The sequence below is a fragment of the Anomaloglossus baeobatrachus genome, chromosome 3, assembly GCF_048569485.1.
Source record: "Anomaloglossus baeobatrachus isolate aAnoBae1 chromosome 3, aAnoBae1.hap1, whole genome shotgun sequence".
Lineage (NCBI taxonomy): Eukaryota > Metazoa > Chordata > Amphibia > Anura > Aromobatidae > Anomaloglossus > Anomaloglossus baeobatrachus.
Window position 1 is genome coordinate 181,706,669 of NC_134355.1, and position 15,342 is coordinate 181,722,010.

Genomic DNA, 15,342 nt, shown 5'->3' on the forward strand with positions numbered 1-15,342 from the left:
TAGATTTCCCTTTAAAAGATTAAAATTAGGAATTCTGAAACTCTGAATTTTTAAGTCACGACAGTTTAAGTCCAAAGTTCTTTTATTTTGTTTGGATGTTAGAACGTTTCAAAGTTTAGCAGCAATTTTTCATAGAAATTTACAAAGTCTATTTTTGAAGTTACTTTTAGGGACACAATGAAGGGAATTTTGTTTACTTACCGTAAATTCCTTTTCTTCTAGCTCCAATTGGGAGACCCAGACAATTGGGTGTATAGCTACTGCCTCCGGAGGCCACACAAAGTATTACACTTAAAAGTGTAAGGCCCCTCCCCTTCTGGCTATACACCCTCCCGTGAGATCACGGGCTCCTCAGTTTTAGTGCAAAAGCAAGAAGGAGGAAAGCCAATAACAGGTTTAAAGACAAATTCAATCCGAAGAAACATCGGAGAACTGAAACCATTCAACATGAACAACATGTGTACTCGAAAAAACCAAAAATCCCTAAGAAAACAGGGCGGGTGCTGGGTCTCCCAATTGGAGCTAGAAGAAAAGGAATTTACGGTAAGTAAACAAAATTCCCTTCTTTATCGCTCCTAATTGGGAGACCCAGACAATTGGGACGTCCAAAAGCAGTCCCTGGGTGGGTAAAAGAATACCTCGTGATAGGGCCGTCAAAAAGCCCTGTCCTACAGGTGGGCAACCGCCGCCTGAAGGACTTGTCTACCTAGGCTGGCGTCCGCCGAAGCGTAGGTATGCACCTGATAATGCTTGGTAAAGGTGTGCAGACTCGACCAGGTAGCCGCCTGGCACACCTGCTGAGCCGTAGCCTGGTGCCGTAAAGCCCAGGACGCACCCACGGCTCTGGTAGAATGGGCCTTCAGCCCTGAAGGAACCGGAAGCCCCGCAGAACGGTAGGTTTCAAGAATTGGTTCCTTGATCCACCGAGCTAGGGTGGATTTGGAAGCTTGCGACCCTTTACGCTGACCAGCGACAAGGACAAAGAGTGCATCCGAGCGGCGTATGGGCGCCGTGCGGGAAATGTAGATCCTGAGTGCTCTGACCAGATCCAACAAATGCAAACCTTTCTCAAATTGATGAACTGGATGAGGACACAAGGAAGGTAATGTGACATCCTGATTGAGATGAAAGGGAGATACCACCTTAGGGAGAAACTCAGGGACCGGACGTAGAACCACCTTGTCCTGGTGAAACACCAGGAAGGGAGATTTGCATGAGAGCGCCGCTAGCTCGGACACTCTCCGAAGAGACGTGACCGCTACTAGAAAAGCCACTTTCTGTGAAAGACGAGAAAGGGAAACATCCTTCATAGGCTCGAAAGGCGGCTTCTGGAGAGCAATTAGAACCTTGTTCAGATCCCAGGGCTCTAACGGCCGCTTGTAAGGAGGGACGATATGACAAACCCCTTGCAGGAACGTGCGTACCTGAGGAAGTCGTGCTAGTCGCTTCTGAAAAAATACAGATAGCGCTGAGACTTGTCCTTTAAGGGAGCTGAGCGACAAACCTTTTTCCAACCCGGATTGTAGGAAGGAAAGAAAAGTAGGCAATGCAAAAGGCCAGGGAGGAACTCCCTGAGCCGCGCACCAAGATAAGAATATCTTCCACGTCCTGTGGTAGATCTTGGCGGAGGATGGTTTTCTAGCCTGCCTCATGGTGGTAATAACATTTCGAGATAATCCTGAAGACGCTAGGATCCAGGACTCAATGGCCACACAGTCAGGTTCAGGGCCGCAGAATTCAGGTGGAAAAACGGCCCTTGAGATAGCAAGTCTGGTCGTTCTGGTAGTGCCCATGGTTGGCCTACCGTGAGGTGCCACAGATCTGGGTACCACGATCTCCTCGGCCAGTCTGGAGCGACGAGGATGGCGCGACGGCAGTCGGCCCTGATCTTGCGCAGCACTCTGGGTAACAATGCCAGAGGTGGGAACACATAAGGTAGCCGGAATTGCGACCAATCTTGAACTAAGGCGTCTGCCGCCAGAGCTCGGTGATCGTGAGACCGTGCCATGAAAGCCGGGACCTTGTTGTTGTACCGTGACGCCATCAGGTCGACGTCCGGCACCCCCCAGCGGCGACAGATCTCCTGAAAAACGTCCGGGTGAAGGGACCATTCCCCTGCGTCCATACCCTGGCGACTGAGGAAGTCTGCTTCCCAGTTTTCCACGCCTGGGATGTGAACTGCGGAAATGGTGGAAGCCGTGTCTTCCACCCACGTTAGAATCCGTCGGACTTCCTGGAAGGCTTGCCGACTGCGCGTGCCACCTTGGTGGTTGATGTATGCTACCGCTGTGGAGTTGTCCGACTGAATTCGGATCTGCTTGCCTTCCAGCCATTGTTGGAAGGCTTGTAGGGCAATATACACTGCTCTGATTTCTAGAACATTGATCTGAAGGGTGGACTCTTGCTGAGTCCACGTACCCTGAGCCCTGTGGTGGAGAAAGACTGCTCCCCACCCTGACAGGCTCGCGTCCGTCGTGACCACCGCCCAGGATGGGAGTAGGAAGGACTTTCCCTTTGACAATGAGGTGGGAAGAAGCCACCACTGAAGGGATTCCTTGGCCGCCTGAGAAAGGGAGACGTTCCTGTCGAGGGACGTAGACTTCCCGTCCCATTGACGGAGAATGTCCCATTGTAGTGGACACAGATGAAACTGCGCGAAAGGGACTGCCTCCATTGCTGCTACCATCTTCCCTAGGAAGTGCATGAGGCGTCTCAAGGGGTGTGACTGGCCTTGAAGGAGAGATTGCACCCCTGTCTGTAGTGAACGCTGTTTGTCCAGCGGAAGCTTCACTATCGCTGAGAGAGTATGAAACTCCATGCCAAGGTATGTTATCGATTGGGTCGGGGTGAGCTTTGACTTTGAAAAGTTGATGATCCACCCGAAACTCTGGAGAGTCTCCAGTGCAACGTTCAGGCTGTTTTGGCATGCCTCTTGAGAGGGTGCCTTGACAAGTAGATCGTCCAGGTAAGGGATCACAGAGTGACCCTGAGAGTGCAGGACTGCAACTACTGCTGCCATGACCTTGGTGAAGACCCTTGGAGCTGTCGCCAAACCGAAAGGCAGGGCTACGAACTGAAGGTGTTCGTCTCCTATAACGAAGCATAGAAAACGCTGGTGCTCTGGAGCAATCGGCACGTGGAGATAAGCATCTTTGATGTCTATTGATGCTAGGAAATCTCCTTGAGACATTGAGGCGATGACGGAACGGAGGGATTCCATCCGGAACTGCCTGGTCTTCACATGCTTGTTGAGCAGTTTTAGGTCCAGAACAGGACGGAAAGACCCGTCCTTTTTTGGCACCACAAACAAATTGGAGTAAAAACCGTGACCTTGTTCCAGAAGAGGAACGGGGGTCACCACTCCTTCCGCTCTTAGAGTGGCCACCGCCAGCCGCAGAGCATCGGCTCGGTCGGGAGGTGGAGAAGTTCTGAAGAAGCGAGTTGGAGGACGAGAACTGAACTCTATCCTGTACCCGTGAGACAGAATGTCTCTCACCCAACGGTCTTGGACCTGTGGCAGCCAAATGTCGCCAAAGCGGGAGAGCCTGCCACCGACCGAGGATGCGGAGAGAGGAGGCCGAAAGTCATGAGGAAGCCGCCTTGGTAGCGGGTCTTCCGGCTGTCTTTTTTGGGCGTGACTGAGCTCGCAAAGAATCTGAGCTCCTCTGATCCTTTTGAGACCTTTTGGACGAGGAGAATTGGGACCTGCCTGAGCCTCGAAAGGACCGAAACCCCGATTGTCCTCTCCTCTGTTGGGGTTTATTTTGTCTGGGCTGAGGTAAAGATGAATCTTTACCCTTGGAGTGTTTAATGATCTCATCTAAGCGCTCCCCAAACAGTCGGTCACTAGAAAAAGGCAAACTGGTTAAACACTTTTTGGAAGCAGAATCTGCCTTCCATTCTCTTAACCACAAGGCTCTGCGTAAAACTACGGAGTTGGCGGACGCCACTGCCGTACGGCTCGTAGAGTCTAGGACAGCATTAATCGCGTAAGACGCAAATGCAGACATTTGAGAGGTTAAGGGTGCCACCTGCGGAGCAGATGCACGAGTGACCGTGTCAACCTGTGCAAGACCAGCTGAAATAGCTTGGAGTGCCCATACGGCTGCGAATGCTGGAGCAAACGACGCGCCGATAGCTTCATAGATGGATTTCAACCAGAGCTCCATCTGTCTGTCAGTGGCATCTTTAAGTGCCGCCCCATCTTCCACTGCAACTAAGGATCTAGCTGCAAGCCTGGAGATTGGAGGGTCCACCTTGGGACACTGGGTCCAGCCCTTGACCACGTCTGGGGGAAAAGGATAACGTGTATCCTTAAGCCGCTTGGAAAAACGCTTATCCGGATAAGCGTGGTGTTTCTGGATTGCCTCTCTAAAGTCAGAGTGGTCCAGAAATACACTTAACTTACGCTTGGGATACCTGAAATGGAATTTCTCCTGCTGTGAAGCTGTCTCCTCCACAGGAGGAGCAGGGGGAGAAATGTCCAACATTTTATTGATGGACGCTATAAGATCATTCACTATGGCGTCACCATCTGGTGTATCCAAATTGAGAGCGGTTTCAGGATCAGAATCCTGATCAGCTATCTCCGCCTCATCATACAGAGAGTCCTGCTGAGACCCTGACCAGTGTGATGAAGTCGAGGGTCGCTCATAGCGAGCTCGTTTAGGCTGTCTGGGACTGTCGTCCGTGTCAGAGCCATCACCCTGGGATGCAAGAGACACCCCCGGAACCAGGAGCTGTTCCGACTGAGGGGGACCAGGGAGCAATGAGTTAACAGTGCCCATGGCCTGAGGTACTGGTCTAGACTGCAATGTTTCAAGAATTTTAGTCATAGTCACAGACAATCTGTCAGCAAAGACTGCAAACTCCGTCCCTGTCACCTGGACAGTATTTACAGGAGGTTCTGCCTGGGTCACCTCCAGCAGAGGCCCCGGCCGAGCAAGTGCCACAGGGGCCGAGCACTGCACACAGTGGGGGTCAGTGGAACCTGCCGGTAGAACAGCCCCACAAGCGGTACAAGCAGCATAGAAAGCCTGTGCCTTGGCACCTTTGCTTTTTGCGGTCGACATGCTGTTGCGTCCTCTGAGAATCTAGGAGAGTATATAGCAGAGGATCCCTAGTGACCGTACAGTGCAATGTAAAGCTGTAAGCATAACATTCAATATACACTTCGGCACCAGTGGGGGTCAGCCCTTGAGGGCAGCTTACCGCCCGCTGAAAAGCGGGTGTGTGGGCACCAGAATCCCGTGTCTGGGTCTCCCAGTCACCTCTCTCCAGCTCAGACTGCACACAGGAATGGCTGCCGGCGTCCTGAGAAGAGAGGTGGATCGTGGGCGTGCCTCAAACAAAAGTGCGGGAAACTGGCGTCCCACTGTGCCCAGTGTGAGGGCTGGAGTATGCAAAGCAGACTCCAGCCCTCTGCGCTGACAATCTGTACAGCATCCCGCCCTTCCCCTGACTGGCAGGCCTGGGGGCGGGAACGAAGTGAAACTAGGCCGCAAAAGCCGGGGACTCTAGTAATAAGCGCGGCCGTGATATATGCACGGCCAGCGCGGAAGTCCCCGGCGCACCACAAGTCCCAGCCGCGCCGCAGCAAAAACTGACAACAGCGGCCGCGCGGCAGTTTCACATACATGTCCCCTCTCAGCAAGCTGTAGATAGGAATGGCACCAGCGCGCAGCGCTGTTGTCCCCGGCGCACTAACACACCCAGCAAGCTGCAGTGTGCGCGCGGACTGTACGGGGACACAGAGTACCTTGGCGTAGCAGGGCCCTGTCCCTGACGATACTCCGCTCCATATCCAGCATATTCCCCAGGGGCTGTGGACGGAGCACGGTCTCTGTGCCTGGAGACCGGTAAATCCCACTTCACCCAGAGCCCTAAGGGGGATGGGGAAGGATGCAGCATGTGGGCTCCAGCCTCTGTACCCGCAATGGGTACCTCAACCTTAACAAACACCGCCGACAAAAGTGGGGTGAGAAGGGAGCATGCTGGGGGTCCCATATGGGCCCTCTTTTCTTCCATCCGACATAGTCAGCAGCTGCTGCTGACTAAACAGTGGAGCTATGCGTGTATGTGTGCCTCCTTCGCACAAAGCATGAAAACTGAGGAGCCCGTGATCTCACGGGAGGGTGTATAGCCAGAAGGGGAGGGGCCTTACACTTTTAAGTGTAATACTTTGTGTGGCCTCCGGAGGCAGTAGCTATACACCCAATTGTCTGGGTCTCCCAATTAGGAGCGATAAAGAAATATAAATTTATTGGAGAACTCAGAAGTGACACCATTTTAAAAACGGCACGCCTAGACAATTTCCAAACTGCTGTCAGAAACTTTCTATAAATTTAGGTTAGGCACCTGAACGCCTAAAGCGAAAGATTACATTTTTCCCCCCCACTAAAATGTTGCTTTAGCCTCAAATGTTTCTATTTTGCAAGGAGTAATATTGGAAAATGAACCTCAATTTGTTGCGCAATTTCTCCTGAACATGGCAAAACCCCTTGTGTGGTTGGACAAGATAGGGATTGCAAGGTATGGGGCAACATAATAATAATAATAATAATAATAATAATAATAATAATAATAGTTTTATTTCTATAGCGCCAACATGATTTTTGGAGAGCAATTTTGACTGAAATAGGTGCCAAAGCAGCTGGAAACCCCCCCAAAGTGACCACATGAAAATTTTAACTGTGGAAATTTATCTAAATTAGTGAGCGACAATCTAAAAAAAGCGCAGTGACTATTTTCATGCAATAGGGGCTTTCCTGATAAAGGCATGCAGTGGATGCTGCAAAAGAGAAGATTTTGAAGATGCCCATTTCAGTGCCCAGCTTATGCATCTGGAGACATGCACCCTCTAATTGTGTTCTGCTACATCCAAACAAGTCAATGCTGGGGGAGGGGTTAGCAGTTAGAGCTTTAAGCTACTGGCTATGTGTAAACCCCCATATTTGCACCGAATGTTGACGAATCAGATATTTTTTTTTGTAGGAGGAGTTGAAGTTTGTATTGTCATCATTTTTGAGTAAATAACTTGTTTTGCTTGCTTTTTAAGCTGTATTAATAAACTGATAATAAATTCCTGAAAAGATGATTCAGATAGAACCATGAACAAAAAGGAGGCGGTCAGTCAATATGGACTACTATGTGCTGCTGCGGGCGGTGAGGCAGGGGACATACTGTGAAGACGTCAGATGTGCAGTCTTCAAATAATGGTGCCCGGGAGACAGCGCATGTGCAGATGGAGCTCTCGGCTCAAAATCTCCTCTGCACACGCTCTGCCTCTGGCCCACTGATGTTCCAGCAAACAACGTAAGGAAAATGGCACCTAGAGGTGGCACGTGCGCAGATGAGATCTCACCTGATCAGTGAGACGAAAACTCAGCCTGCACACGTGCCGAATACGGGCGCCTTTTCTTTGAATCCCGCACTGCCGACATCTACAGGATGTCTCCTGCCTCACCGCCCAGCCCCTGCAGCACAAAGCAGCGCCCAGCCCACAACACAGAACCCACAGCATCGCTCCTGTCACCATTCTTACTCCCAAGTAAGCTACATTCCTGGATGTAGTCTCTGCCTCACAGCACCGCTGAGCATCTGGGATCCCACCGCATCGCCCTGCTCCACAACCGCCCCTGCCTTTTGTGACCCCCGCAACACCAGATTAGAAGACGGCAGGGCTGTGGAGTTGGTAAACCAAACCTTCGACTCAGACTCCTCAATTTCTCTTGCTCCAACTCAGACTCCTACATATATTGCTTATAGTTAGGTGAAAAATGTATTGTAATACATGAACATGTGTATGTGAACATCAGACATTAAATAATTTTTATGATACAATAATCAAGATATTTGGATAGAACATAAAATATATTTATTGGAATACAACTTTAAAACACATTCTAATAAATTGTAAATATGTAATACACTATAATATACACTAGATTACATATATATATATAACATATTACATATTGTATTACATATTTACAATTTATTAGTTTTGTGTGTTCTAAAGTTGTATTCCAATAAATATATTTTATGTTCTAAATATCTTTATTGTATCATAAAAATAATTAAATGTCTAATGTTCACATTGTACTACAATAAATTTTTTCACTTAAATATAAGCATACTAAATATTATTTAGTAAAATATTCAGCACATTCTGCATTGCACTACTGTCCCCAATTTATTATATATTTTAGGAGTCGGAGTCTGTGCATTTTATACCGACTCCACCAAAATGAGCTCCGACTGACTCCACAGCCCTGGAAGACGGACCCCACTTTTTTCCCCCCTCTAAATTTGGGGTGCATCTTATAATCCGGGGCATTTAATAATCTGGTGCATTTTATAAAAAACTTTTTCCCCACGCTCTTCCCTATGACAATTTCACTGTTCAGGTCAGCAGGATTCCATAAATACCACATTTATATATTGTATAGATAACAAGGTTTTTGAAGTTTTGCACTGGGAATTACTCCTATACCTGCAATGTTATTCCCAATTATGTTGGGAAGAGGTTAATACAGATTGTCAGTACAACGCATTTACTATTATCCAAATATTTGGTGTATGTATTGGCAGATAAGCATTATGAAGTAATTTCCTATGATCATGGTTACGCTGACTTTATGGCCTCTTACTTGCTCAGAATTTGTGAAGGTGAGCTTCAGCAAATCTTCCATAAGCCCCATTTCTTGACATGTTTCATACATGTGTTTCAGCAGCTCTTCAACATTCAATCGACTCGAGTGGAGCTTTTGCAGATTCCAGGCCTCAAAAATGTGCCTAAAAATTGTGAGATGTCATTAAATATGCAGCCAGTGGATAAGAGAAGACATAGTTGCAGAAACATTTCATTATGATTTTTTAACTGCATATGCAGAAAGCTCAAAAGCAAAAGAGAAATAAATACCTGACAAAGACAACAAAAGACTTACCGATTTGCTAAAAATACAGTCATGTGAAGTTTGACCTCGGCACTGTTAGATATTGGAGGCTTCATTACTTGAATATAGCGTAGGGCCTGTCTGTGGTCTCCTTGGCACATTAAGGTCTCTATAATCAGATTGTGCTGCCAAGACATTACCTTACTTGTGGAAGGATGGAGAAGACAGTCCACTGAATTCTAGAAGTGGAAAAAAAAAAGATCTGGTTTGCATTCTTAGAGAACTGGTCAGCTCCAAAACATTTAATCTGCAAATATAAAAGGTAATAACTTGATTGACTTCTCTGCAGGATGTGTTACTTAATAGGTGGGGAGAAGAATTACGGCCACTCACTGTGCCACGAGCAGCTGCAGGAAAAGGGGGAGAATATAATTTGACAGACCTATGTCAGCACAGAATGACTGTTCAAACCAAGCACAGGCGCTTCATGCATCATGGCATGGCAAAAATACACCTTCCCATCTATCTCCACCTTCCCCTCTTAGATTGACAGCTCTGGCTTCATAGATCCAAAAAAGGGATAAGATAGATGGCAACCAAGCAGGTGGGAAGGTGTATTTAAATGGCTGGCCTGCAATGAAGCACCGAGTGCCTGTACTTGGTTTGAACAGTCATACTGTCCTTCACGCCGAAATCGGTTTTCACCTTTCTGACCAGTGTACCTTTACCCGGTAAAAACCTAACACATCAAAACTTCCCAGTGATTCTGACAATGAGTTTCTGTGACACATTGTACTTCATGTTAATGGTAAATTTTGGTTCATACAATTTGCATTTATAAAAAAAAAAAAAAAAAAAAAAAAAAAAAAAAAAAAAAAAAAAATTGACAAAAAACCCCCAAAAAACTGGCAATTTTTGAACTTTGAATTTTCATGCCCTTAAACCAGATCATTTTATCACACAAAATCATTAGAAATAACATTTCTTTTTCGCTCCTAATTGGGAGACCCAGACAATTGGGTGTATAGCTATTGCCTCCGGAGGCCACACAAAGTATTACACTTAAAAGTGTAAGGCCCCTCCCCTTCTGGCTATACACCCCCAGTGGGATCACTGGCTCACCAGTTTTGTGCTTTGTGCGAAGGAGGCAACACATCCACGCATAGCTCCACTGTTTAGTCAGCAGCAGCTACTGACTATGTCGGATGGAAGAAAAGAGGGCCCATACAGGGCTCCCAGCATGCTCCCTTCTCACCCCACTTCATGTCGGAGGTGTTTGTTAAGGTTGAGGTACCCATTGCGGGTACGGAGGCTGGAGCCCACATGCTGCTTCCTTCCCCATCCCTTTTTACAGGGCTCTGGGTGAAGTGGGATTCTATCGGTCTCCAGGCACTGAGACCGTGCTCCATCCACAGCCCCTGGTATCTGCTGGACATGGAGCGGAGTATCTTCAGGGACATGGCCCTGCTACATGGAGGTACTCTGTGTCCCTGTGGGGACCGCGCAGACACACGGCAGCACTGCTGGGTGTGTTAGTGCGCCAGGGACAGCGGCGCTGTCCGCACTAGTGCCATCGCACACCACAGCGTTGCTGGGTGTGTTAGTGTATTGGGTGACTACCGCGCTAACCGCCGCTGCCGTTTTTATTTAAGGCGCCGCTGGGATTTGTGGTGCGCCGGGGACTTCCGCGCCGGCCAGCACTGATATGCCGGCCGCGCTTATTAACTCGAGTCCCCGGCTTCTGGGCCTAGTCTCCCTTCGTTACCGCCCACAGGCCTGACAGTCAGGGTAGGGGCGTGATGCTGCATAGCACAGCAGCGCTGAGAGCTGGAGTATGTTTTGCATACTCCACCCCTCTCACTGTGTGCACTGTGAAACCGGATTCCCGCACTTTCTCAGGCACGCCCACGGCTTCCTTCTCTACACAGGACGCCGGCAGCCATTAGTGTCAGTTTCTGTACGATACAGAGACAAGTGTGGAAGACCCTGGCATTCTGATAGTCACACAATCGCTGCAACAGGCGTTAAGCAGCACCTGTGGTGCTAACCCCACTAGTGCAGAAGTGCACTTATAGATATGCTTGTACTATATACATTGCACTGTTTGGTCGCACGTTCTATATACCCTCCTGGATTGTGCGGAGGAGTTATCAGCATATTCTCTGTGTAAAACAAAGGTGCAGAACCACATGTTTTTCTATGCAGCCGGTACAGCATGTACGGCTATACGGCCGGCAGGTTACATAGACCCCCATTGTATCCAACTCAGCCGGAGTCTCTGCTAATGGCCAGAGGATGAGGACGGTGTCTGCAGTATTTACTGACAGATTTTCTGAGACTATGGCTATGATACTAGAAGCCTAGCAGTCCGGACATGTCTCTCACAACATGGGCACTGTTGAATCATTGATCCATGGCCCCCCTCAGTGTGAACAACTAACAGCTCCGGGAATGTCACACGCATCCCAGAGTCACGGCTCTGCACAGACGTCAGTCCCAGACAGCCTAAGCGGGCTCACTATGAGCGGCCCTCGGTTTCATCAGGGTCCTAGCAGAAGGACTCTCTGTGTAATGAGGCGGAAGTAGCGGCTCAGGATTCTGATCCTGAGACCGCTCTCAATCTGGATACACCTAATGGTGACGCCATAGTGAATAATCTTATAGCGTCCATCAATAGAATGTTGGTTATTTCCCAACCAGCTCCTCCAGTGGAGGAGTCAGCTTCACGTATTTTTCTGGACCACTCTGCCTTCAGAGAGGCAGTCCAGGAACACCACACTTATCCAGATATGCGCTTCTCCAAACGGCTTAGGATACACGTTATCCCTGCCCCCTGACGTGGTCAAGGACTGGACCCAGTGTCCCAAGCGGCATCCTCCAATCTCCAGGCTTGTAGCTAGATCCATAGTTGCAGTGGGAGATGGAGCTGCACTTAAAGATGCCACTGACAGACAGATGGATCTCTGGTCTAAATCCATCTATGAGGCTGTCGGCGCACCGTTGGCTCCAGCATTCTCACCCTTGGGGCACTCCAAGCTATTTCAGCTTGTCTTACACAGATTGACACGGTTACACGTACATCTGTGCCGCAGGTGGCATCCTTAACCTCTCAAATGTCTGCATTTGTTTCTTACGCGATTCAGGTTGCCCTAGACTCTGCGAACCGTGCGGCAGTAGCCTCCGCTACTCCGTGTTTTTAAGCAGAGCCTGGTCTGCTCGTTAAGTGAATGGAAGGCAGATTCTGCTTCCAAAAAAGGGTGCTTAACCAGTTGCCTTTTTCTGCTGACCGACTGTTTGGTGAGCGTTTGGATGTAACCATTAAACAGTCCAGGGGTAAGGATTCATCCTTTCCTCAGCCCGGACACAACAAACCCCAACAGAGCAGGAGGCAGTCGGGGTTTCGGTCTTTTCGAGGCTCGGGCAGGTCCCATTTTTCCTCGTCCAATGTGGACTCAAAAGGTTCAGAGGAGCTCAGATTCTTGGCGGGCCCAGTCACGCCCAAAAAAAAAAAAAAAAGTGACAGTCTGAAAACCCGCTTCCAAGGCGGCTTCCTCATGACTTGCGGCCTCCTCTCTCCGCATCCTCGGTCGGTAGCAGGCTCTCCCGCCTTGGCGATATTTAGCTGCCATAGGTCAATGACCGTTGGGTGTGAGACATTCTGTCTCACGGGTACAGGATAGAGCTCACTTCTCGTCCTCCAACTCGATTCTTCAGAACTTCTCCACCTCCCGGCCGAGCCGCTGCTCTTCTGCAAACAGGGTGCACTCTATATGCAGAAAGAGTGATGACCCCCGTTCCTCTTCAGGAACAAGGTCACGGTTTTTACCCCAAATTATTTGCGGTGCCTATAAGAACGGGCCGTTCCGTCCCGTTCTGGATCTAAAACTGCTCAGCAAGCTCGTGGACACCAGGCGGTTCCGGATGGAATCCCTCCGCCATGTCATCGCCTCAATGTCCCAAGGAGATTTCCTAGCATCATTAGGCATCAAGGATGCTTATCCACACGTGCCGATTGATCCAGAGCACTAGCGTTTCTACGCTTCGTTATAGGAGACGAACACCTTCTGTTCGTAGCTCTACCTTCCGGCTAGCGACAGTCCCACTGGTCTTCGCCAAGGTCAGGGCAGCAGTAGTCACAGTCCTGCACTCTCAGGGTCACTCTGTGATCCCATATTTAGACGATCTACTTGTCAAGGCACTCTCTTAGGAAACATGCCGACACTGCCCGAACGTTGCGCTGGAGACTCTCTAGAGTTTTGGGTGGATCATCAACTTTTTAAAGTCAGATCCGACCCCGACCCTATCGCTAACATATCTAGGCATGGAGTTTCATACTCTCTCAGCGATAGTGAAGCTTCCGCTAGACAAACAGCATGCACTACGGGCTGCAATCTCTTCTTTAAGAACCAGTCGCACACATTAAGACGCCTCATGCACTTCCTACGTAAGATGGTAGCAATGGAGGCAGTTCTTTTCGCGCAGTTTCATCTGCGTCCACTACAATGTGACATTCTCCGCCAATGGGACGGGGAGTCGACCTCCCTCAACAGAGTCGTCTTTCTTTCTCAGGCGGCCAAGGAATCTCTACGGTGGTGGCTTCTTCCCACCTCATGGTCAAAAAGAAGGTCCTTCCTATCCCCATCCTGGGCGATAGTTACGACAGACGCGAGTCTATCAGGGTGGGGAGCAGTTTTTCTCCACCACAGCGCTCAGGGTACGTGGACTCAGCAAGAGTCCACCCTTCAGATCAATGTTCTTGAACACAGAGCAGTGTATCTTGCCCTACAAACCTTCCAACAGCAGCTGGAAAGCAAGCAAATCCGACTTCAGTCGGACAACTCCACAGCGGTGGCATACATCAACCACCAAGGAAGAACGCGCAACCGGCAAGCCTTCCAGGAAGTCCGGCAGGTTCTGATGTGGGTGGAAGACACGGCATCCACCATATCCACAGTTCACATCCCAGGCGTGGAAAACTAGGAAGCTGACTTCCTAAGTCGCCGGGGTGTGGCCGAAAGGGTATGGTCTCTTCACCCGGACGGGTTTCAGGAGATCTGGCGCCGCTGACAGAGGCCGGACGTCGATCTAATGGCGTCACGGCACAACAACAATGTGCCAGCTTCATGGCACGGTTTCACAATCATCGAGCTCTGGCGGCAGACGCCTTAGTTCAGCATTGGTCGCAGTTCCAGCTACCTTATGTGCCACCTCTGGCATTGTTGCCCAGAGTGCTGCATTAGATCAGGACCGACTGCGGCCGCGCCATCCTCGTCGCTACAGATTGGCCGAGGATGTTGTGGTTCCCGGTTCTGTGGTGCCTCACGGTAGGCTAACCGGGGGCACTACCAGACCAATCAGACTGGCTGTCTCAAGGGCCATTCTTCCATTTGAATTCTACGGCCCTCAACCTGATGGTGTGGCTTTAAGTCCTGGAACCTAGTGTCGTCAGGATTACCTCAGGACGTGGTTGCCACCATGAGACAGGCTAGCATACCAACGTCCGCCAAGATTGACCACAGGACGTGGAAGATATTCTTATCTCGGTGCTCGGCGCAGGGTGTTTCTCCCTGGCCGGTTGCATCGTCTATGTTTCCTTCCTTCCTGCAATCTAGGTTGGAAAAAGGGTTGTCGCTCAGTTCCCTTTAGGGACAAGTCTCAGCGCTATCTGTATTTTTTCAGAAACGACTTCCTCAGGTACGCACGTTCCTACGGGGAGTTTGTCTTCTCAGCACTCCGTACAGGCGGCCGTTAGAGCCCTGGGATCTGAACAAGGTTCTAATTGCTCTCCAGATGCCGCCTTTCGAGCCTTTGAAAGAGGTCTCCCTTCCCGCTTTTCTCGGGAAGTGGCCTTCTAGTAACGGTCTCGTCTCTTAGGAGAGTTTCCGAGCTAGCAACGCTCTCATACAAATCTCCCTTCCTGGTCCTTCACCAGGACAGGGTAGTTCTGCGTCCGATTCCGGAATTTCTCCCTAAGGTGGTATCCCACTTTCATATCAATCAGGATATCACCTCACCTTCTTTGTGTCCTCGTCCAGTCCATCAATTTCAGAAGGATTTGCATCTGTTGGTTCTGGTGAGAGCACTCAGGTTCTACTTCCCGCATGGCGCTCCTGCGCCACCCGGATGCACTCTTTGTCCTTGTCGCTGGTCGGCGTAAACAGTCGCAAGCTTCTGAATCCACCCTGGCTCGGGGGATCGAGGAACCAATTCTTGAAACCTACAGTTCTACTGGGCTTCTGGTTCTCTCAAGGCTGAAGGCCCATTCTACCAGAGCCGTGGGTGCATCCTGGGCATTACGGCACCAGGCTACGGCTCAGCAGGTGTGTCAGGCACCTACCTGATTGAGTCTGCATACTTTTACCAAACATTTTCAGGTGCATACCTACGCTTCGGCAGACGCCAGCCTAGGTAGATAAGTCCTTCAGGCGGCGATTGCCCACCTGTA

General features: G+C 49.6%; 1 protein-coding gene across 1 annotated transcript in view; it reads right to left on the reverse strand.

Moving 5' to 3' along the window:
- AHCTF1 (AT-hook containing transcription factor 1) overlaps positions 1–15,342 on the reverse strand; it is a 253,101-nt gene that overhangs the window by 144,454 nt on the left and 93,305 nt on the right. Inside the window, 2 exon segments of the mRNA XM_075339614.1 lie at positions 8,652–8,796; positions 8,949–9,136. Coding sequence (XP_075195729.1) covers positions 8,652–8,796; positions 8,949–9,136 — 333 coding nt within the window.